We start from the raw sequence: 25,694 nt of genomic DNA on the forward strand, positions 1-25,694 counted from the left end.
TGATTGAGAATAACATATAACATACTCATAAACAAGACACTGGAAGAAATCCTACAAAGTAAGAAATGAGAGTAATTAAAATCCTAATAGTTTAGGATCACTTTTCCACATCCTTCAGATGTAATGTGTTATATAAGAACAAATCAAAAGAAATTTAAACTCTGAAAACATTGAAAGATAAATTACAATTTAAATGCCATGATTTAGTGTATTTCAATGTCTAAAATTAGTTCAAATTCTACTTCCCTCTAAAAATCCCTACATATACCATCTAGATAAGGGATTAAACTAAGTTAAAATTTTAAGCTATAAAGGTAAATTTCTGCTTTAAAAGAGCAGAAATTCTGTTTATGCCCAGATGTGTGAATGAATAATATTAGTGTATATGAAATCCACATACTTAAGAGGTATCAATTCTTTACAGTTCATAAGTGGTTGGTTTAATACATAATATCATTGCTTCATGGTGTGTATGTATGTGTCAAAACAATAATTGTATCAGGGGAAAAATTATAGGACAGAAGCAGATTTCAGCAACATTTGTAGTTGCTGGGAAGCTACAAATTATCTTTAATAATAATTATATAAGTTTGTTCTCAGAATTGATGGTGTTGGTAAACCATTCACAAGATTATGAAAATAAGGTCTGTTGAATTTAAAGACATATTTAAGTTATATTTTAACTATTGCATAGTTATAAAGAAGGCAAGTACATTGACTAAAGTAGATATAAAAGTTCTTTAGCAAAGAGTCCAGAGTTTTCTTGGACAGACACTATTTTTGACATCATCTAAATGTAAAGATGTACAAAGACATAAGGTTGTCTCTGGAAAACATGATGTCTAAGTAAGACGGCACCGGCAGTGATGGATGTGAGCATATTAAGCATCCGTACACTGTGCTTCACAGCTGCCTCTCAGAAGAGCTTTCATAACTTTAAATCCTATTAGTTAGGATATACCAGAAGCAAGCTCTAGGCAGCTACTGTCTTCAGTTAAGTGAATTAATGATGGAAACTGGGAATAGATTAATGTTTTCCACAGATGCAGAATATAACAGGGATTCAGTGAACTTCAATTTCTAGCAGTAGACACGGAGAGATGGACCAGATTTGCATCTGGGTATGTGCTGCAATTTGCTTCCTGTTAAAGTGAGTAAGCTCTTTGTTTACAGGAGATTTTTTTTTCATAATCCTTGAGTCAAGGAATTCAGTAAAACAATAGCACCACTAGAGTGAGCAGATGACCACGGATTTGTCAAAAAGGGATAAATTGAAATTTTAAGTAAATTAGATCTGGGTGTGAGAAAAACAAAACAAAACAGGAGATTAGCAACAATCCTTTCAGAAATACTTGGTTAATAAGTAAGAGAACTTGGAGAAAAGGAGAACATACAAAAGGGCAGTCTTCAGGAAAGGAAACAAAATACTTAGAAGGTTTTCACTCATTTACTTATGGTTGCAACTACATGACAGAAATGCCTTTTTAAAAGGCTTTAATAAAAAAAATTAGTTAATGTGTAGATTTAACACTGGATGCACTGCTATACTTACGGCATTAAAGGAGCAGAGCTATCCCAAAGATAGCACAACCCGAGGGATAGAAAGATGCTACTAATGAGGATCAGTAAGAAAAGCCATTTTATTTTACATTCTGTATATGCTCTCAACACACTATTGAGTTCAGCAAATTACAAAAACTCACAGAAGGCACACTGAGATAATGAAGACATTGGGAAAGATGTTACTAAACAAAGCATGTTCCTTGCTTCCCATCAGCTCTAGGCTTGAAGTGCTCAGAAAGAGATGCCAAAAAGATCTTTTTTAACAAAACTGGATTTACTAAGAAGATATGTAGGTACACTGTTAACAATAATCTTGATGCAGTGTTTTAATTTTTCATATCTTTTTCTTGTGGTATAAGTGAACTCCAGAATTTTAAAAGAACTCACAAGCTAATAAAAGAAAGAAAGAAAGAAAGAAAGAAAGAAAGAAAGAAAGAAAGAAAGAAAGAAAGAAAGGAAGAAAGATGATTTTTTTGCTGTGCAAGGATTAGTCTAAATGCTTCTAAAGTCGAAGCCAAATGGACTAGAGTAAGTTTGCATTAGTCATTCCCTCTAAACAAATTGTTCACAACTGTGAGTTGAAACCGCGTTGGGTCAAAGGACCTTTTCACAGGGGTTACCAAAAACCACCAGAAAACACATATACTTACATTATGATTTGCAAAATAAATTACATTTATGAAGTAGCAACAAAAATAATTTTATGGTCAGGAGTAGCCACAACATGAGGAACTGTATTGGAGGGTGCCAGCAGTTTGAAGGTTGAGAACCACTGATCTAAACTGTTAAGTCTAAAAAACTCCATGAGTTTAAGAAGTTTTTGAGACCACTGCCTCTGTGAAGTTGAATTACTTCATTCAATATGTTGAGCATGTCAAAAATCTTTATCACAATTTATGGAAGGAAGCTTGAGTGAAAGAGGACATAAATGAACACATATTTTTAAAAATCATTGGAAATTTTCTTTGTTTATTCTTATGCATTTATTACTGCCTTGCCCCTACTGTCTAAATTGTATCACACCGATTCACTGACAAAAAAAAAAATCTTAAGAGAAAAATGTAACACTAAAATATATGCAGGAGTGGATCCAACTAAATCTTAGAATTGTTTTAATTATTCAGGATTTTGTCACTTACATAAGTAACACATATTGTAACAACTGAATTCCTCAAGCTAATTTTTAAGTGCATGTGTGTGTGTGTGTGTGTGTGTGTGTGTGTGCACGCGCGCGCGCATGCATACACGTGGACATACTTGTGGAGTGTATTTGTAGGCTCACATGCAAACCAGAACATGGTGACATTGTGTCTTCCTCCATCACTGACATACCTTATTTTTTTTTACATTTATTCCTTATTTTATTTTATTTTATTATTTAGTCTTTCCGAGATAGGAACCTGGAACTCACCAGTTCATCTAGATTGGCTAGTCAGCAAGTGCAAGGGCATAGTCTTCTCAGCCTCACCATTGTCAGTGTTCCTTTCATGCCTGCATTATATTTGGGTTTTGACAGTCTATACTCGGGCTGGCCTGCTTGCAAAGCAAGCAATTTACACACTCATCTATGTCTTCTTCTCTGTGGTAATGTATTTCTGTTTCTCCTTTTCTTATACTGGCTAGAATGTTTCAAATAATACATTGTTTCATTTGAAGGATGTAATTGCTTTAAATAAAGCGTCTATAATTAAAAAAAACTATCCTCAGAATCCTTATGATAAAAGTTCAATGTCATGCCTAATCTCCATAGAATGCCTTATCTAATTTTAAATTGGATTTCTCAATTGGTGAAATCAATTATTAATTTTAGTTAAAAGTTAAACTTGTGTTTTAGAATTTTTATTACTCTAGTAAAATGCCAGTGAAGCTAAGCTAAAGGGAAAAGATTCAGGAAAATCGGGGTAAGATAACTTTTTCCGCAATATAGTTTTGATACATGTTTGAAATGTATAGTTCTGTAATAGAAATAGGAAAACAGACTATGCAGCTGTGTTTGTGACTAAGGAAATGTTGGTAGATGTGGCCAGTTGTTTTAAGTTTCATTTGAGTATGCAGATCATGCAGAAATGTGTGGATATATTTCTATGTTTTAAGAAAGAAGGTTTGGCTTTTTAAGATGGCCACTTCAAAGTGGAAACCAATTCGAATGTATGCAAGCACCTTCTACTTTCTTTTTCTTCAAATGTTAGTATAGAGTTTTAAAAATAAAAAACACCTGATATGTAATACTCAGAAGTTACAAGGACCTAATGTGTACCTTTATCCATCTTGCCCTTTCTCATCATTATTATATAGATTACAGTTATCTCACTAGACATTTTTGAAAACTTTCAAAAATTACTAAATATATAGTTACTTCCCTAAACATCAAATGTGCATTACACTCATCATAAAACTAAATGCATAGTTAACAAAAGTAAAACAGCAACCTCAATAATTTCCTAAACATTCTGATTAAAAGCAAGTAATTCGTGTCAATTTTTAGCTTTTTTAATCACATGAGCGATGTGGATTTTCATTTAGAAAATGAGAATATTTCCATTGCTGATGATACATGACACAGTGGTAAATTCTCTCACCATGTGACAGGGGATTGTCAGGAACAGCTTGGATACAAAGCATGTCCTATTCAGCTAAGGACACAATTGACCAATCTATTAAGTTAGAATCAAGATATAAATTTAAGGATAATTTTCTGAGTCTAACATATCATAAATCGCTAAAATATTATTAATTTTTAAAAGAAGAAATTTAGACAAAGTCCAAGGTGAATTAAGTATATTGTAAATACAATTAACTTCTCTGTGTTTATTCTCTACTTGGGCCACATTTCAATACAAACACTGAGGATTTAGAATAGTATCAATCGCTAAAATGGATAGTGAAAAATATAGACTATGGTTAGAGACTAAATATGCCAATGAATTTAAATTTATCTGATATAATAATAGATTTCTTATTTGATTATGTTAACACACATACTAATAAAATCAATGGTCCCTGAATTAAGGCTTCTAAATGAGAATAATACATTCTTATGAAATAGATAAATTACACTAAAATCAGAACGGTACTGTTATTTATGAATAAATATGATTCCTATGATCATTTTTAAAATAAAAACTAGTCGGTTAATACTTTCTTACATGTAACAATTTTATATATACATTAATTTGCCAAGTATTATACTCCTTACTATTATAAAAGGAAATTTGCTTTTCTGTTATCAGTTGAGTGTATTTACCTGACAAAATTTCCTTAGAGAAATTATTACCATTTATTTAAAAGTATAAACTATGATTACTTAGAATCATATATTCTTTGATATTTTTCCTATTGAAATTTCTAATAAAGGTTTTCTATAATATATATTCTTAGATTTGCTAAAAACAATGAGGGAATACTCATGTTGTTTTAGGAACTTTTTTTAAGAGCAAAAAAAGTTTCAAATCTACTATCCAATTTGAGAAAAATGCACCATGGTCCTCCTTTATAAACGCTGATTTTTGCTCACTTTGAATTAGCTAGAATGTGTGAATGTGTTTACATTTGGATCTTAGACTCTCAATAATTTATGCATTTATGCTTTGTATAGTATAAATAAAATGGAGGCTATTAAAATGTCAGTGATTCACGACAAGCATAATTAACAGGCTCTGAAACACTAAAGAAGAATCTCCCATGGAGTCAGTGGTGTTCCTATGTAAGTTGAGAATCTGAATACAATCTTTCATAAAACACAGAATATTCACTACGGTCACCACTGTGAATCTGATGAGAGCCCCGCCTATTCCTATTGTCTGATATAAAGAGCCATGGCCTCATCGATTTATTATGTGGTTTTGCACTACATAGTCTTAAGGGTTAAATGTGTGTGTGTGTGTGTGTGTGTGTGTGTGTGTGTGTGTGTGTGTGTGTGTGTTTAGTTTGAGGGCTTTTTCCAAGTTTTTAATCTTTCCTGCTTTACCACTCCCAATAGAAATTACATATCTCCAGTATTTCTCATTAATTGTTTCTAGGTTATGTTGCAATGAACATTTTTCTTGATACTAGAAGATGAAATAAATGATTTTTCAAGACCAGGCAGATTTCAATTTTTGATTGAGTTGCCATGAGTTTTACATCTATTAATTATTACTTGCATGGCTTAACCAAGATTGAATTATAAATAGTATTCATCCATTACATAAAAGGAAATGATGTCATGGAGCAGATATGAAATGGGATAATTTTATTACTAAGATCCTTGAAGGAAACTTATCTTATAACCTCCAAGCATTTTTATGGGTAGTAATTACTGTATATGATAATCCACTTAGAAAATGCAGTTTTAATATTGTACTAATATTGTTTGTAGTCTCAGTGCTACAAGATCACCATTGCCTCTGCCACACAGTACCTCTAGCTCTGATTATGAACTTGAGTCCTCACCAGCAAACCACTAATATCTGTAGTGAAAACTCAACATGAAGTCTACACTGCTTTCTAAACTTGGTCTAAAGTGTTTAACATAGTCAGATAAAATCGCAATTAGCTGATGATACCAGCCGATATCATTAGAAAACATGAGCCTAAGCCAGGAGACATAACTCAGAAATACAAAGCTTGCCTGGCACGCACAAATCCCTCAGCTTGATCCCCCCAATCCCTTGAATTCCCAAAAGGACTCCACTGATGAATTCAAGACACGGGTCCTCTACCTTTGGTTAGCCATCCACAGAAATCAAGTGAGCAAGGCTGCTACACTCTAGATAAAGAAGATCTGAAAATATTTTCTGTATAAAGCCAAGCATGTATTTTATTGTTAATAGAGCCCTAATAACATCAGAGCCCATCTTCCTACTAACTGTTCAGCTTTCCATCCTAGATTACTGCATAAACCTAAAAATAATCTTCATCAAATTCTTTTACTTACTCAAACTGTTTTCAGAAAATAGAATGGGAAACTTCACTTCTTAAGAGGAAATATGCAGGCTTCTGTGTGATACTTACTCAAATATGGTGGTTTGTAAGGCGCTCGTGTATTAGACAGCAATCCGTCCAACTCCTTCCTCTCCAGGGTGCCATGCAGGGCCTTCTCTTTGCCGAAAGTGGAGAAGGAGCGCTCTGCCCCAGGCTGGACTTCTGGAGGTTCAAAGACCTCGGTGTCTGGAACAGAGTCCATGCCGGGGACATGCAGGTTGCTGCGGTAATCTGCAGCCTGGCGTCCATCCGAAGGGACAAAAGAAGGCATCCAGCATCGGTCAGAGTGGCCCAGTGCCTTACATTCCTCGGTGCAGTTGGAGAAAAGATCCATACCTGAAAGAAGAGAAATCGTAGAAAGGAAAAGGGAAAAGACAAGGAACTCCAGATGTATTCGACGGTCGGGGAAATGTCAGGTAATGCAGTAGTGATAGATGAAGACATGTGACCAAACATGTTTTCTTTTAATCTGATGGAAACCAAAAATTCTTAATAGTATTCCCCCCATGTGATTTAAAACAGAATTTAAAAGAACAAAAAGGGATCTGCAAATCTAAAAGATGAGACTCTGTGGCAAAGATTCTCAAATCAGAAAACTGGAGGGGTAAAAAAAAAAAAAAATGCCGGCTGTCAACATCTTAAAAGTTGAGGAAACAGTGAGTAGAAAAAGAATATTTGAAAATTCTTCTGCTATTTCTATAGAAATTCCAGCTACTAAGGCGTCTTAATCTACAGTTCCTTACCAGCGTGTTAGTTATTGCTCCTACTGCCATAGAGAAGATATGCCAAGCACTGGCAACAGTCAGTAGACTACAGACTTTGGATTTGAACTTTAACGGAAATACAGCCGAAAATGACAAACAACCAATGAGAAGATCTCTGAACATTCTACAAGTAGGGCAAGTATGGATCTTAGTTTCCTGAGAAGTAGGTTCCTAAAGGTATCAGCCTCTGGAACGCTGGCAATCCATATGCCTATAAAGTGCTTATTATTTACCACCTTGCACAACCCCCAAACAAATGACTATAATTAGTGTAGCCAAGGTAACGAAATGCAGTGGGAATTGGCTACAAATAATATCGACATATTCCTTAGTGTTCCTCTTTACATAAATAGTTGTCCCAGTCAATTATAAGTCAACTTATGTAGCAAGATTGAAAATGCTGCCACAAATTTGGCCACCCTCTTTAGACTGGGAAGACTGTTAAATTTTACCTGATGGTGGCCAAGAAAGTCTAGATCTTGAATCACATACAAGAACTGTGGTGTGTGTGTGTGTTTGTGTGTGTGTACAAATGTGAATGTGGTTGCAGATCAGATGGTATCCACTGTGTTTTGTTTGGGGTTATAAGGGATTTTTTGGGGGGGTCATGGGGGAGTTTTGCAGAGTCTGTCTCTGACTTGGACCTTGCCAATTAAGCTCTTCTGTCTGAGAATGACCTCTAGGGTTCTGCCTGTCTCCACCTTCCCATTTCTGGGACTGCAGATGCATGCAAGAACATCCATGGCCAAGTACATGGTATGTCCTTGGGAGCTTAAACTCTAATCCTCAGGCTTCAAAATCAAGCACTTGCCTGACTCAGTTATCTCACTAGTCCAAGAAGTTTTGAGAGCCGTGGAATAGTATCTAATACCATTTTGTCTCAATTGTTCTGATCAGGGCTTTGTCATACAGCCCAGGCTGACTTCCTAAGCAGTCTAGAATGGTTTGAAGCTCTTAATTGTTTTGCCTTAGTTTCTCAAATACTGAGGCAGCAATCCAGTTCCACCATGCCAAGCCTGATACACATTTGATGTGTAGCACAACACAGAAAAGAACTTTAAGCAAAAGGATCATTCCAATGCTCTTTGAAGCATACTAGTGCATTTATGGAATGCTTTAAATACTGATAAAATTTTCTGGTGTTTTAAAATTATATCAATTTTCTAATTAGTGTGTGTGTGTGTGTGTGAGAGAGAGAGAGAGAAAGAGAGAGAGAGAGAGAGAGAGAGAGAGAGAGAGAGAGAGAGAGAGAGAGAGAGAGAGAGAGAGAGAGAATGTTTATGTGAGTATATGTGCCAAGGCACATGGGCAGATCAGAGGACTACTTGTATAGAAGGTTTCTCTCCTTCCATGATGTAATTAGTAAGGACGAAACTCATCAGTTCATGTGATTTAGCTGCAAGGACTTTTTCCTACTGAGACATCTGGTAAGTATAATTTTGATTAATTTCAAATATCTAAAGCGTGATTAATTTATATCATAAAGTCTTTGAAATGCATGAAAAGCTGGGATTTTAAAAATTAACATAGAATATTTATTTAATGAGTACCTTTTATTCTTAATTTCACAAGTATCTAGAATTCTCTGAGCTCTCAAAGTAAGTTTTAGTGTTTCAACTGAAGTACTGTATTACACATTGACTTACATGCAAGTGTACTTGGAAATATTTAGACAAGATAATATTTCAAAATAATGAAACTTGTATAATTTCTACAATTGTTTTAGACTTAAATGCCATTAACTAAAAAATATTTTTGAGGAAACAATATCAAGTTATTTGCCATATATTAATCTCATTAAATAATGACTTTTCATTTTATACACTTTGATTATATCAGCCTATTAGTGATTGTTATTCACAAGCCTGAAAATGAACTACTGGTGGGTAATCTCTTGAGTTTAAATGCTGAAACTGAGATTACAAAAGTCTGACTTGGAACACAATGAAAATCCAGGAGATGTTTTCCTATACTCTATACACATCCTATTTCTGCAAGAAGATATGCATGTTAAAAAGAAAAATATCTGTGTTACATGTTCATATGGTATACAGGCTGCATCCCAGGAACAAGGCTTATATTTAATATAATATAGTGGTAGGAAAAGGAAGGCTCTTTTGTATCACAAAAGTCACACTTGAGAGAAAAATAATTATGTATAATTATTTTCAAGCTAAATTGGATCCTTTCTGTGCATGGTGTACAGAATCAACTAAGTATGGCTCATAGGGGCTTTCAGAGACTGAAGCTTACAAACCCTATATGGGTCTGAGCTAGGTCCTCTGCAAAGATGTTAATGTCATTAGGTTGGTGTTCTTCTGGGACTCCTGACATCGCTAGTTGGGGTATAGCTGACTCTTTTTCCTCCTATTGGGTTGCCTCATTCAGCCTTAATATGAGGCTGTGTGCTTAGTAGGATATATCTTGATAGGCCATGTTGGGTGGATATTCCTGGAAGGTCTTTAAAAACAAAAAACAAAAAACACAACAGAACTAGAATTGTGGAGAAGGGAGATGGCGTGAAGGACTAGAAGTGAAGAGAAGGGGAAACCGTGGTCAGTTGTAACATATAAGAGAAAATAAAAGTTCAAGATAAATTGAATAATTGATAGATCTTTAAGTTCAAAAAGTTAATTTCAATTGTTATATTCGATCATGGAAAGATAGGTACTAATGTAACATTTTCCAATTAATAACATTTTCTGAATATAACTGGTACATATAATTTTTAAATGGGCAAATACATTCAAACATATGAAAATAGACATTTTCACTTTTCATTTAGATAAATAGTTTGAGAATGAAAGAAAACACGTATCCCATTAAAGGTCCTCACATGGGGTAGCTGTTAGATGAATAACAATGTTCTTTTATCATTTATCATATTTTATGTATTCTTGTGCAAGTATTCATTGTAATTCAAGTTATTGTTACCTTAGTAATAAACTAATGTCAGTAATATTTCTCAATGATATAAGAAGGCATTTGGTAGATATTACTTTTATATATAATTGTATATTGAATTGTATATATATCTTTATCTTGCAAATAGGTGATTTTTTTCTACATCTGCTAATTACTACAGGCTGGTTAAAATTTCCTCAGAATATATAAAAATTTGTATGAACTGAGAATGTATAAAAAGTACAACATTCATGTTCTTGACAAAAAATTAAGGAATATTGAAAGATTTCAATAAATTAAGGAACATTGATCAAGTTTTCACTTAGTAAGAGAGAAAACTGTTAAGCAATGTTTTAAATGAATGTATGAACCAGTGGTGTAGGATGTTTTTGGCAATATTATATATCCTTATACATAGCCGGAATGGAAGTGAGGTCTCTCGAATAAGGCCTGAGTATTTCACCAGTTTTATCAGTAAAATGAGTGGATCTATTTCTCGTGAGGAAAAAAAAATCAGACATAGAAATGAAAATGAAAACCACATAATAATCAATAAACTTCAAATAAGCAACAGAGAAATTAATAGAAAATGGACATTTTCATTTGTCATTTAGATAAATAGTTTGCGATTGAAATGAATGTGTCCCATTAAGGTTCCGCACACAGGGGAGCTGTTAGATGACTAACAACGTTCTCTTATCATTTATCATTAGTCACATTGACCCTGTAACTTTAATTACCAAATACATAGAAATGCATTTAATGTTTTGTCAAAATGTGACCATATCACAGATAGCCGATTCCAGGACCTGTGATGTAAATCAGAAGCATTCACATTGTTCTTACTATTCTCATGACTCAGATTGAAGGCCCAAAATTTAGTAAGTTTAGCTTACTATTTTCTCTGTGGAATGAGTGCATTTACGAATAAACCTATTTTATGTGTACAGACAAGAACAACACAGGACACATTTTTATAATACTACTTAGCATTTGTTTATTATTCAGTATTCAGATACTATTGAGGACAAACACTAAATGTCTTAAATGTCTTAAAATGTGTAATTTCACTTGCAATCGTTATTTCCAATCATTTCTTTCCAGTCCTCAGGAATAAGCTATTTTGCAATGACAGCTGATATGAGGGACTGCCTGTTTTAAAAAGATAGACTCAGATACATTTTAAGACACACATATTTATATTTTACTCAGTAGCAGTAGATGGTCCTGCTTAAGGGAATTAGAATTGTATTTAATATGTGCTCCTTTCAAAACGATACTGTTTCTAATCAACCTTCAGTATGTGTGACAAAACAAATTTAAAGAAAACAAACTTCATTTTTTGAGAAAATTTCTAGCCATCTTTCTAAGTATCTCAAAGTATTTCAGAGATATTAACTATAGTTATAAGAATAGGCCAGGGCCAGATATTTATCATTACAACTAACATTAGTAAATAAAAAAATGCACATCAAAATTCTATTTCATCTTATCACGGCTCAAAACGCCTACAGCTTTGTTCATTTTCTTTCAGTATATTGACTTCTATATATTTTCCAATTATAAGTCTCCTTACGTTATAAGAATATATCTCATAGATTCGTCAGAAACTTGAACAAATATTTGTAAACAACTGAAGTGAATTCCCTTTATTTATAAGTCAAATCTTTATTTGCCAACATCTGAAATCTTACTGAAATTAAGAAACGATATCTGTAGTTCATGAAAATTAAGAATTCTCTGGCAGCTGTTGTTATCGTCCAATGGTTTAACATAATACATGATATGCTTTACCTATTATCTTTAAAATACTGATCATTTTAGTTATTTTATTTTTAAATTTATATTCAATAGTTTGCCATGCATGATGAATAAATATCTTAATTTTCCAACCCAAACAAAACAAAACAAAACATGTAAGACAAAGCTGGCAATTTTTAGTTGTTAAAAGTGACTAAATTACCCAGGATTCTCCTTTTAGCATATCTTTGGAAAGAGACAGGTATGAAAATAAATTTATAACTTATAGTATTTTCAAAGCATAGACATTTAATGAAGATCGGTTTCTTACAACAAAGTAGATTTGTGTAAATATACCTCAATTGTATTAATAATGTTTAAAATCATACAACTAAGATCCTTATTCTGAGATAGAAAATTAAATGCTTTAATATACTGAGTTACTAAGGAAGCGTGGACATATTTTAAATCTATTTTTTTGCCCTTTAGCTGTGGTTCATCAGTTTCCCCTCTGGTGATGGCTTTCACCACATCTTCCTGGACCTCTGCCATATCTAACCGATACATCAATAGTGCACTGAAAAAAACGGAAAGCACCTTGACAAGGCTATAGAAAGCAAAGTGCCACAGAGCAGTGGTCAAGCCCAATCATTTTGTGCACGGAGCCAGGTGCAGTGGCCAACTGAGAAAGCTCATGTGACTCTCTGCAGCTGCCTTCTTGTCAGCAGCCTTTCTGTGAAGGTTTGGGACTGCTGCAGGGTTAGATAGCAGAAAAGCAAGAAGATGAACAGTAAAGGACACAAAATGGAAACAACTCAGTAAAGGAAGGATTTCATATGCAGATAAGTAAGTATAAGGTAAGGTGATCATAGAAAAGATTGAAGAAGTAAAAAAAAAAAAGTTAGACAAATTGAACAGGTGAAACAGTAGGCCTCATTGTGCACTGGGAAGAGAAACAGGCTCAGGGGAGAATTAGGGATCTTTAGTCTTTCCACTTTCACTACATTCATTTTACATTTTCACCTAACATACGTAGTGAGATTTGTTTAATTAGCTAATTTTGCAAATTTGGAAGATCACCATAAGTTGTCTTTACAAAGAAATAAATCACATTAAAAAAAAAAAAACTCATGACTTCTGAAATACTCCTACTCACTGTGAGGCTTATACTACAAGACATTAATATGGGTGGCAAAACATCACTTACTAAAAGACATTTTAATTTTATGCCTTCAGGTTTTTACTTTCAAAAGACCCAGAATACTTCTTACTATAAAATTAAGCATATTACCACTGATCAATTCAACACCAAGGTGCAATTACTCCTCACTGTAAGTGCTTTCTAACAACTGCAAAACAGCAATTATTGTGCCCAGTGCATTGTATCTACCCTGTTACCACTAAGCTGCATAAATGGAGTGGTAATTCTATATCACTTTTACACATTTAACAACTTAGATATGGGGGCAAAAAGTTCAGCACTTAGATGATGAAAGCCAAACATTGTCTTGCCTATTTAAAACGTGCTGCAGAACACATTTTAGCATTTTAATGATCCTTAAAAGTCTCTAAGATCCCAAATTCTTTGAAAGAATCATTAACAAAATAGCAACACTGTGCTGTGAAATAAAATAGCTCTCATGAAGACAGTCTACCATGAATGTCTGTGTAACAAATCTAGCCTTTCTTGAGAACTTTTATTCATTCCTTTTCCTTTGCATAGATTATTAGGCTCATTTTGTATTTCTAAGTGACTAGGCTAACTAAAATGCTCACTGGGACTCGGGTGCTACTTAAAGAAAAAGAAAGAAAACCACAAAAGGGAGTGGGTGGGAAAGAAATAAAATATATGCAAGGAAAGATGTAGCAGTTTTCTTATGCCAAACCTTTTGTTGTAAGAGGCTGGGGTTAAATTAGAAACTTGTGGAAAATAGAAACCGATAGTTCTAAATGTACAGTTTTAAAATGATAACAATAAATCATATACCACATATAGGGCAAACATGAAAGGGACTTTGTACTCACATATAAACTGCTGGCAAGATCTGGATTGTTGTCAGGATCCCAGACACTAAATAGATGCTCTGTTCACTTAGCGTGAAGGCCCGCAAGGGGCAGGGACCTCCGGGGATTCTTGGCAGTTCTCAAGTCTCATTAGGTCTGCATATTAATGACTTGCAGCAATATAAAGAGACCCTTGAGCAGCCTCTTTTTCCCTTTCCTCCTGCCTGGGTTTCCCAAGACTAAGCAGCCACAGATAGAGTACACATTAGCCAACTGAGAGGCTTGTAGCAATCCCTGCTGCCAGGCCCTACTGGGTGTGCGCTGCCCTTTGACACAGTGCCTCTGCACCATTCCCAGGGCTACCAAGTATGTCAAGGAATGAATACTCTCAATGACTAATAGTACCTTGAATATTAAAACTCCATCACTTTATGGAGTAAATCAAGGTCAAGTCTCAAGAGAAATAAGTGTCACCCAGAGGTAACCCACTGGTGACATTTTTCAGATGTTTCAAGAATTTCCCAGGCTTTCCCATTCCTTCATGTTTCAAATAAACACAGCATTAAGAAGAAAGAATTCAGCAAACATCTTTCATGGGTGAAATCCAAATGGGAGTAGAAAAAAAATCAAGTAATTTTATTTCATCTTAAGGTACATAGTTTATTTCTTATAGGTTCTTTTAGTATTAGTAATTAGTATTAGATCTTACACACACTCAAAGAACAAACACATATTTGAAATTTGAAGTAAAATGTACTTCAAATTTCAAATATGTACTTCCACTGTACTACACCTGCCACCTTTGGCCATTAGTTAGCACACATAAACCAATGCTTGAGCTCAGATTGTGATTATTTTCAAAATAGGAGGAGATCAAAGATGCCTAGACAACACTAATTATCAAATGTCTATTACTAATGTTCTGAAGCCCACAGACACCTGGATTGTAAACTAAAACCCATTTGTGACTTTTAACATCATCCCCTTCTCAAGTGATACTTTGTATGCAAAATACCTTTCTCTGGAATGCATGGAGTTTAGATTCTAGGGTCCAGTCCTAACCTCAACACTCCAAAGAGATGTAACAATTTTTACAACCTTCTTTGGAGCACACTGACCAATGGAAGACAGACCATCACCTAACTCATCATCCATTGGAGAGCTATTTAAATAAACAGCTATATAATGGGTATTTAGATCAACACTTACCAGCTGACTGGCCACGGTTGGTGACGTCATGATCACTGTCTCCCTGTTCACTGTCTCCATGACCACTGTCCTTAGAGCTTACTATGTCAGCTTCCTGGAATGCAGAACTAGAAACATAAAAAGGAGAATGTTAGAATTAAAGAAAAAAAAAAGTGAACAAACACAGAAAACATTCTTCTGCCACCACATGGTCACTAACGTGTGCTGCAGACTCTTGGATTTCCACATGAAGCTCATTTTTACCACTTAAATATTACTCCCTAAAAACGGAGCTTTCACAGTCAATTGCAACATGAAACGTGAAGTTTACACATTATTCTATGACTGGAGATAAAAACATGCCTATGTCTTTTTAAAAATAAGATATATATGAACATGTGTGTGAATAAGTCATGGAAGCTGGAAAAGTATTTTATAATTTATACATAAATGAACAGCATTGTATAGCCAACCATATAGAGGTAAATAAATTATGTAGAGTAGTTGTGCCTGCCTCAGTTTAGAATGCTTTATGCATTGTGTCTTTTCATATGAAACAACATACATCTACTTCCTCCTTATACTTGGTAGGAAACTTTTCACACACAAAACTAAGGATTGAAAATAGTTCATACCTGTTAACTCGGCGAGGTCTGTCAACTAGATAGCTGAGCTCTGCTCGCTGGTGTTTATTCTAGGAAAAAATAAATAAATAAAGAGCACTAAAATTCAGAGGGAACAACGACCATCCTGCTTCTGAGACTAAGAACTCAGAATGTTGGATTTAAGCACATGTATATATTGTGCTTAAGGAATTTTAAGGTTTTCATAGGGTCACAGCCTGGTGATTGCTGGCTAGGAACAAGAGAAATGTGTAGAGACATTTGAATCTAGATTTCTTTGATGTAGGTGATATGTTTTTTTCTTTCAAAACAAAGCAAAACAAAACAGACTTGCTGGCCCAGAGAAAATGTGTCTTATTTAAAAGGAGAATGCAAAAAAACCCAAAATAAACAAAACCCTTATACCTAGGTTTAATAAACTGTTGTGTCTACCATAAAATTACTCTAATCATAGTCTGCATCTTGTCTTTCAATAGTCTACAGAGTGTTTAAGTGGATACGGATGGACACAAGAAAAAACAGCACGCTCAATAAGAAAAAGTTTGGATATTTTCTCGAATTATTTTGTTGTTTATTTTTCAAAGTTACTTAGCATACAAGTGAGCTATACAAATATTCATGAAAGTCAATGAGTTATATCTTAGACTTAAAATAAGGAGATGGCAAGAGTGACTGTCATAACACTGCTCCATTTTCCCTCCAGAGGCCCTCTGCAAGCTCCCCAAGGTTCACACACCTTCCCAGTCCAAACTTTGCTTTACAAAGCTCTCCCAACTCCCCATTCTCCAACTTTGCCACTATGTCTCTATCTTTTAAAAAGAAATTGAAATTGACAAGCCAAATTCTTTGCTGAAGAAAGAAGCCAACAGTAGGCAATTCCTACAAAACAAAACCAAAACCAAACAAACAAACAAACAAAAAATAACAAAAAACTAAACTAAAAGTGGCAAGGAAGTAACTATTATTGAATGATATATTTAAGACAGTTGTTCAAGCTTTCAGTTAGTTTACTCTTACAGGATTCTGTGCCAAAGGAACTTCATTCAAATTCACACTGTGTGGGCATTCGGCTTCAAGAGCTTGTGTTAAAGCTGTCCAGAGCAGAATTGACTTGATGGTTGTGTTTTTTTTTTTTTTTTTTTCTTTTTTTTTTTCAGAGAAGGAACTGATCACTAAACATGCAATCCAATTTAGGCAACCATATAAAGTTAAACAATCTATTGCTTACTGGTACACGCGACTGAAAACAGCGATAAACAAACCAAAATGGAAGCAACTTTATTAACGCCTGGGACAGATGCAAAGAGAAAAAGACCTTTGTCAGTGATAGGCCCCTCCCCCCGCTACTTCCCTCTCCCGCCAAGCTTTTTCTCATATATCCCCCAGGTTTCAAAGAAGGCAGGACCATAAATGTAGTAGAGGGAGGAGGAAGCTCCAAGGTTGCAAAGAAGCAAAGGGGGTGGGGGGGAGTGTTGGGAGGGGGTAATGAAAATAAAATCAAAGGGGTGGAGTGCAGTCAGAACACAGAAGTTAGGTTACACACCAAGAGGTGATAAAAGGTGACCCCCATATTCTCCCCTTCCCTCAGCCACTCAAACACGCTAACACCTGAAAATACACAGTGCACCAGAAGAGATGCAGGGCCGGGCTAAAGGAGGCTTTCTGATGGAGGAGATGAGAGATGGTGCTTCTTTCCCTTCAGCCTTACCTCGTTGGACAAAATGCTTCCGTTGGAAATGATGTCTGGTTGCTGGTCGCTGTACCCGGTGACGATGGCTCCGCAGGGATTGTGCTCAGCATCTGTACTCCGGGAAGGGCTGCAGGGCTTCAGGAACATCAGGTCGGTCTTGGCGGACTCCGGGGTGAGGCAGACCTGATAGCAATAGTTCTGATTGTGGTGATGAGAACCGAAGCCTCCGGACTCCTCTACCGGCACCTGGGCCGGGTTGCTAGGGACGTTGGCGCTCTGCACCAACATGATATCTGACTTGCTGAGTTTCTTCTTGCGCGCCCGGGCTTGGCGGCCGCAGCAGGTGGAGCTCCCATTGCCGCAGCAGCAGCAGCAGAGGCAGCAATCGCTCGCGAGACACGTGTAGATGTTGAGTTTTTTCTCTTTCTGACAGCGCACAGCCAACACGATCATGGCCAGCAGGAATATGAAGGACACAGAGCCCAGGGCGATGATAAGGATGAGTGTGAGGTCCAGTGAAGTTTCCCCGCCGCCAGAGCGGCTGGGGCGCAGGTGCTCCCCGGACCCTCCGCCTCGGTCCCCGCCCCCGCCCTGTGGCTCCACCGCTCCATCCACCAGCTGAACCACCAGGGTGGCTGTGGAGGACAGGGGTGGCTGCCCGTGGTCGCGCACCTCGATCACCAGCTCATAAGGCCGCTGGGGGTCGCGCTTGGCTGGGACCCGGCGCGCGGTGCGGAGCTCTCCGGTGCGCCAGTCCAGTCGAAAGAGGTTCATTTCGTTGCCCCGCACTATGCTGTAGGTGAGCCTGGCGTTCTCGCCATCGTCCGCGTCCACTGCGGCCACACGAGTGAGCAGGTAGCCGGGTTCCGCAGAGCGCGGCAGCACCTCGCGGGCTGGAGTCCCGTTGCGCCCCGGAAGGGGCGCCACGATGGCGGGGGCGTTGTCGTTCTGATCCACTATCAAGATGTTGACTGTGGCATTGCCGGCCAGCGCCTGGGGACTGCCGGCATCCCGGGCTTCTACTTGAAAGCTGAAGTCCTTGATCTGCTCATAGTCGAAGGATCTCAGGGCGTACAAGTAGCCGTTGTCTGAGTTGATGGACACGTAGGTGAAGACACTCATTCCTTGGATCTGGCACTCTAGGATAGAGTAGGTTAATTTTGCATTGGCCCCTTCGTCGCGGTCCGTGGCGCTCACCGCGTAAATGTAGGCACCCGGCACATTGTTTTCTGTCACATACACGTCGTAGACAGGCTGGCTGAAGCGCGGCGCATTGTCATTCACATCTGACACTTGAACCTGGATCGACTTACTGGTGGAGAGTGCAGGCTCGCCCCGGTCGCGGGCCACCACGGTCAGGGTGTAGGAGTCCCCAGCCTCTCGGTCCAAGGGAGCTTCGGTCACGATAGTGTAGTAATTCTTGAAGGAAGACTTGAGGCGGAACGGCACGTCTCCCAGAAGCTCACACTGCACCTGCCCATTCTCCTCCGAGTCCCGATCGGTCACGCTGAACAGAGCCACCACCGTGCCAGGGGCCGCACCCTCGCTCACCGCCTCTTTCACTGTGCTGAAGCTGATCTCTGGTGCGTTGTCGTTGGCATCCAGCACTCTCACTAGAACCTTGCAGTGCGCAGGCACAGCATTGGGACCCAAGTCCTTGGCTTGGACATACACCTGGTACACTGGGCTCTCTTCATAGTCCAGCTCGCCGCTCACCTCCAGCCGGCCGGTGCGCGGCGACAGTCCGAAGAGCTCCCGAGCCCTGGGTGAAATGTGACTACTGAACGAGTACACGACCTCGCCATTCTGGCCTTCATCAGGGTCGGTGGCATTAAGCTGGATCACTAGCGTGCCAGGGGGAGAATTCTCTGGTAGGGAAACTGTGTAGACGGGTTGGTCAAAAGCGGGTACATTGTCGTTGGAGTCGAGCACTCGGATAGTGAGCAAGGCCGTGCCAGTACGCTGCTGCTGGGGGGGCAGGCCGGCTCCCCCACCGCCTCCCCCTCCTTCCCCTCCTCCTCCCCCTCCTCCCCCGTCCACCGCGGTCAGCACGTAGCGGTGCACCGCTTGCTGTTCTCGGTCCAGTGGCTTCTCCAGGACCAGCTCGGCGAATCGGTTGCCATCTCCCTGGGTCTGTACGTCTAGCGAGAAGTAGCTATTTGGGGTTATCTCGTAGTCTCGCAAGGAGTTGGTCCCCACGTCTGGGTCGAAGGCGCTCTCCAAGGGAAAGCGGGTGCCTGGCGTGGCGCTCTCTGAGATCTCTACTGTCAGGTCGGGCTCTGGGAAGGAGGGAGGGTTGTCATTGATGTCCAGCACTTCGATCTCCACTCGGAACAGCTCCAGCGGGTTCTCCAGAAAGACCTCCAGGTGCAGGACACAAGAGGGGCTCTGCTTGCAGATCTGCTCGCGATCTATCTTTTCGTTTACGTACAGAACCCCGGTCTCCAGATTGAGGTCCAAGTAAGGGGTCCGTGAGTTGGCCACCGTCTGAAACCTGCGAGCTGAAAGTTTTGTAATGTCCAAGCCCAGGTCTTCGGCGATATTCCCCACGAAAGTGCCATGTTCCTGCTCTTCCTGCACAGTATAATGAAGCTGGGAAAAGACTCCGTCCACCATCCAGAGCAAGGCAAAGAATAACAGCACAATCATTTCCAAAAGGAAAAGGAAACAGCTCCCCTGTAGCCAGCCAGCCACCCCGATCACCGCCCCCCAACCACCACCAAAAAAAAATAATAATCTAAAAAATATAAATAAGTGTGCTGCGTGGGGGGGGGGCTTCTGTGGCTGTATTAAAATTTTGATTCCTTTTGCTTCATTTTAGAGCGTTTCCAAATCCAGCCTCATTTTTCAATCTTAGCGCAGAAAGGGTGACAGATGTCCCCTATGCTCAGCCGTAATCTTCCCACTGACCAATTAATAAAATAACGATCATACAATAGTCAGCCTCCTTTATTCCGACAGTGTTGGCGCAACGCGGCGCTGGCAAATCCCAAAGAGGAAATTTCGATATTTCAAGACTGTCCTAGGTTTGTCTTCCTGCTGATGGGAGGAGAATGTGGAGGAGGAAGAAGAGGAGAAGGAGGAAGATGAAGAGGAAAAGAAGGAAGAGGAGATGCTGCCGGCACCACTGAACATGCCTCTTGATATCAACGGCTGGCAAACGCGAGCGGGGTTAAAGACAGCGAGAAATTTTTTTGCTGGAAAAACACGGAGCCGTTCTGCAGCATAAAACTTTCATTCTTTTCATTTCTCCGGATGGACGTTCCTCTTGTCATTTTCTTCCCTCTGTCTCTCTTTGCATCTCTTGGCTTTCATAGTCTTGTGTCAGTTCTCAACTTCACTGGCTCTCGCTTTGCCGTGAACACAACCAGAGATTTCTTTTCTGCTGTTTCCTTTGCAAGTCTCTCTCCCTCTAACCTGCCTCTTCTCCTCTCAATCCATCCTGCCTCCTGCTTCAGCCCCAATGCTTGTGATCTCGGCTGGCAGTTTCTGAGCTCCGAGCGCTCCGCTTCTCTGTTTTTGCGCAGCGCCCTCATTCTGCCAACCAATTGCCGAGGAGCACCACCCACCGAGCGACTGTTCGTTGGCTAAAGTGGCCGTCAAGTAGTTACGTCACGCGGCAGGCAGGAGGGGCGGGGCAGAACGCTCGCCTTGGCTGCGGGAGTGAGTGTGAGTGTGAGAGCAAGAACAGCCCGCAGGTCCCGAGGCGCTTGTAGGGGACTCTGCCGCGGAAAGTTCCCAGTCCCCAGCCGCAGGTAATGGGCAGGGAATAAGAGAGGTTCCCCTGTTTGCATCAGCAAATACGAAAACATAATAGCAACAGCTGCGGTAGCCTCTCCAAGGAGCGGGGTTTCCAGTGACGCTAACATTCTTTTTTTCCTTTAAGGTGTTTTCCCTCCTGCTGATCGTGGAAAGAAATCACCAAGAAGAGGGGAAAGTTGCCCTGGGGCCGGTAGTCATGTAGGGGTTACCAAAACAAGGGACTCTGGCAGAGATGCGCGCGGACAATTTAAATGCCAGCATAAAATGGCATGTGTCAATCAAAGCTAGAGGGTCAGAAGGGGAGGTGTGGGAAGGATAGACCAGGCTGCAAAGGGAGTGCGGAGGTGAATTCCCCCTAAAGCGGAGGGATTCAGACCAAGGGACTTGGGGCGACAGCTCCTGTAGACGGGGAGATGGTTGGACGTCTACCCACCTAATGTCTACCCACAAAATGCTTGCTTACTAAATTAACTGGTTTGGGGACATTGCTTCGAACTGTGAGTACCCCAGTCAAGGACTGGGGGCTTCTTTGTAGTTTATGCATGGGAGCCCGCCATCGTCAAACCCACTCTAGGGCACCGGAGACAGCACCACCCATCACAGCGAGGCGCTAGCAATATCCCTGCGCCTCGCCTGGCCCCGCGCCAGGCAGCAGTGGCGAGCGCGGGCTTTTCTTTTCTTTTCTTCTTTTGCCTGATTTCTGTTTTAATAATTTATTTTTCTTTTACCCTTGGTGATCCATCCCTGCCTCCATAACTAGAGGGGGTGTGGGAAGAAGGTACATGCCCAGCCCGGAGACAGCTCTATGGAGAATGACCGTGGGGTGGCCGCGAGGGCGGGCGGGCGGGGCGGTGCACACGCACACGGGGCATAGAGTGTGCACCGCTGCGGGAACCCACCGACACGTTTGCACATTCCTGGTGCTGGCCCTCGTCCTCGCTGGCCGGCCGCAAGCCCAGCTCGGTGCGAATCCCTGGGGAGCAGTCCCGGGATTCTGAGCCGCGCGCCTGACTAGCCACGGGTATCCACACGCCCAGTTCCCGGGAAGTTATAAGGCGGCGGGAACGCACTCTCCGCTGCTGGGAGAGCCCGCTGAATGCCGGTCCTTCAAGGATAAATATCGAAGAATACGTTTTAATACTTATCAACGTGCTGCCCGCAAGGAATAGGTTGTTTATTTTCCGGAGGAGCCGTTTAAGCCAAAGACTAGAATGACTCCCTAGAGGCTTCCCGGTAATGAATGACCCAGGAGTAACGCTACAGCAACCGGAGGGAAGGAATGGTACCACCCCTCCCCCTATACTGCCCTCCCCTCCTACCCCCCCACCCCCCGCCCACAAGGTTCGCTACAGTGCTTTCTGGAAAGAAATTAGGAGTGCGCGTCCCCACGCGTGATTGACAGCGAGGCGTGCTCTGACCACTCTGGAGAGTCCGTGTTTAACGGCCTGTTCCCCTACCCCTACCACTTGCCTCTTGCGGAGATATGGGTTCTACCTTTAAGAGGGTAGGTGGAAAAGGAGCCAGCAAACATGGCTAAGCCTTTTCCAGCTGCATTGAATTGACCATCCGCCAAAACCAAACCGCTACAGTTTAAAATGATTTTAGCGTCACGTCTGCGGCGGAAAATGAAGCGGCAGAGCAGAAAAAGGACCTGTGGATCAATGAAAAGGGGCTCAGAGTGTATCCGAATATTAATACACTGTAGCCATCTGTGCTTCCCGCCCCTCCCCCTCCCTTCAGATCTACAACATTAAAATGCAATTTTTCTAGCACCCCGAGCTGACTTATCCGAAACTCTGGGCCTTAAAAAAAAATCCAAACACGACGGTAATGCTTTAATGTGTTTATTTGTACGGACGGAACACTTGTGTGTTTGCATGTTTTCGTGTGAGAGACACGCTGCGGAATGACAGTGCAGATGTGCTGGCGGAGAAGGTTTGTGTCTCGGAAAGGAGCTTGAAGTTCGAGCTGACTTAGGGCGTTTGCAGAACGCCAGCGAGCTTGCCGAGGTGGAGATGATAACGTGAGGAGATGGCCAGATTTCCCTGTAAATAATCAGTGCATCCACTGTAACACTTGAGCCGCCTTTTTTTTTTTTTTTTTTTTTTTTTTTTTTTTTTTTAAATGGTGGCAGCTGTGTTTGAATGGGGACCATTTCCAGAAACGTGGGTTGCAGGCGTCTCCTAGCGGCGAAAGCGGCATAGGGCAAGTGAAATGATTTTTGCTGTGGAGCCCGCCTTCTGCCTTTGTAGGGTTTGCCTGCTGGGGGCTCTGCTGCATTCTGCAGGTCACGGAGGCCAGAGTCCAGGCCACCAACGCAAAGCCAGGCTTCTCCACCGGTCCTGCCTCGCTGACTTTTTTGGTCTCTGAGGTACCATCCCCTGGACTATAGGGGTGACAATGGAGTTTTCCTAGCCAAATAAAAGCGACCCAGGCCCTCTGCCCTTCCTAAGAAAACTCAAGCCAAGGAGAATTGCAAGGGCAGTTTGCTTGCATCCAACATTTGCAGGTGGGCATTATAATAACGTCTTTGAAAGAAACCAATCCTGTGATCTTGAGCTCAAAAACAGTACTTAAATTTTTCTTTCAAAAATGCCTTTTGAGCTAAACATGTATGTTTTCTGTCTTAGTAGCAATTAGGCAAATACTTTCCCCCTCCACCCTTTCATAATCTTTCCTTGTTTACCCTTCTTTGAATCCCAGTGTTTAGTGAAGTCACAGTTATAGACCAGGCAATCTGGGGGGAGGGAGCATCTTCTTTGAAGTGCGGCGGGCTTTGTCCCTGGGCTCTGCATTACAGCTGTGGGAGAAGCAAACAGGAGCCTGCAATCTGCCTCCCCCATGCTCTGAGCCCAAGGAGCACCAGCAGTCTGTTCCATAACAAACTGCATTCCTGGACAGGGGTGAGAAAGGTGTTTAATCATTTGTAAAGAGATTATAAAAATCAGCCTTCATGAAAATCTCGGGTTATATGTGAATGTGGTAGCTTTTTTTGTTTGTTTCTAAGTAAGGCAGAACAGAAGTAAGAAGGCACCAAGGATCTCCAAGAGCATGGAAACTAACTAATAGGGTGGCTTTCTTGTCTGCCACCTCTTACTGGAGAGGGCAGGAGAGACAGGTTTGTTAACTAGCTTTTGGATAAACGAATGTTTGCCGTGATTTAATATGACTGCAAAGCAATCTGTTTTAAAATCCTCTTATTATTGCACTGCGCTCAGAACTTTGAGAAAAAGTGAATCTGATGTTTTGCCATTTTATTTTTCTAGGAATTGGAAGGAATACTTCCAAATGCACCAGTAAGGAAGGTTAGAAACATTAGGTAGGACCAGGATTGAATTGGATGGGTTCCTGCCTGGGCCACTTTTACTCCCAACTCATAGTGTCAACAGAGTAGCTACAGGTTTTACAGATAGCCAAGATCTAGGTCTACACACACACTCTAGATAAATACAACTTAATAGGAAAGCAAGCAAATCTTTGGAACTAAGCTCACAAACACAGTGATAGCTCTCAAAGCATATTTACAGCAAAAAAGAGGGTATGGATTAGAGCATTTAGAAACAATTGGTATTGTATGCTATTATAGACATTTGAGTGACTAGTAACTGTCTAAGGCTCTGAAGCAAATAGAGAACAAACCAGGAAATCTTATTGTTGGGGCTGAACATCTCAGATTGTGTACTACGTTCTACTGTCTTGATACTCAAAGCAGAAATGTACAACTGTATTTTGTTTAAGCTAGTAAGTATTGGCATGGCTTCACATTGCAGTGTCTTTTCATTCATCCTACAGGGCCAGTATTTTGTTAAACTCTAAACAGTGAATTAAAAGCACTGGATGGGCTGAAGCAAGCCTCTAATGCAAAATGACAAATTGCACTTAAGCAATACATGAGCAAGAAAATGATTTATGGATTTTTACAATGGTCTGAGCAAATGAAAGTCACATGAATTATACATCCTAATGCTCCAGATATCATTTTCTAATAATACATTTTCAGTTCACATACCATACTCTCTTTACTATAAGAGAAATTGATCAGGGATATTTTTAAATTAGCCAAAGTCTTTGGATACTGTTGCTAAAGACATAGGGATGTGCACTTTCCCTTGATTTGAGGATGGGGAACTAATAAATACCAAACAAACATTTTTTGCCATATCCTTATACATTGTTATTAGAAGAAGGAAACAACCTTTTGAACATTTTTGCTGTATCATCATCTTTCAAAAGGGAAGCAACAGCTCTTACTTTGAATAGCAGTTTTCATTGCCTTTTGTCTCTTTTTCTGGAAAAAAAATGAAATTCATTACCTCATCTTGTCCCTTTCTCCCATTGTGCTAGATATTGAAAAGTCTGATTTCTTTAAAATGTCTCTTGGCCTCTCCATATTTTCTTTATCCTATTTTTTTATGATAAAAATTCTTTAGTGCATTGGAAACATATGTGAGCTAATGAAATTGTCCTGCAACTCTTTGTGAGCAAAACATACCC

The 25,694-nt window shown here is 39.9% G+C and overlaps 1 protein-coding gene and 1 long non-coding RNA gene across 4 annotated transcripts in view; one reads left to right on the plus strand and one right to left on the minus strand.

The window, feature by feature from the left end:
• Pcdh10 (protocadherin 10) overlaps positions 1-20,922 on the minus strand; it is a 54,493-nt gene extending 33,571 nt beyond the window's left edge. For all 3 annotated transcript variants that reach the window (XM_021158028.2, XM_021158030.2, XM_021158029.2), the window contains exons 1-4: positions 17,457-20,922; positions 15,761-15,819; positions 15,147-15,253; positions 6,556-6,861 (exon numbers count right to left, since the gene is read on the minus strand). In XM_021158028.2, the coding sequence (XP_021013687.1) occupies positions 6,556-6,861; positions 15,147-15,253; positions 15,761-15,819; positions 17,457-20,087 (3,103 nt within the window). In that variant the 5' untranslated portion in view covers positions 20,088-20,922. The remainder of the gene's footprint in view (positions 1-6,555; positions 6,862-15,146; positions 15,254-15,760; positions 15,820-17,456) is intronic.
• A 191-nt stretch (positions 20,923-21,113) lies between these two features.
• Positions 21,114-25,694, plus strand: part of LOC115030653 (uncharacterized) — an 82,645-nt gene continuing 78,064 nt past the window's right edge. Inside the window, exon 1 of the long non-coding RNA XR_015046629.1 lies at positions 21,114-21,193. This is a non-coding gene — a long non-coding RNA (uncharacterized LOC115030653). The remainder of the gene's footprint in view (positions 21,194-25,694) is intronic.

This window comes from Mus caroli, unplaced genomic scaffold (genome assembly GCF_978045245.1).
Source record: "Mus caroli unplaced genomic scaffold, Mus_caroli_1 scaffold_3, whole genome shotgun sequence".
Taxonomy (NCBI): Eukaryota; Metazoa; Chordata; class Mammalia; order Rodentia; family Muridae; genus Mus; species Mus caroli.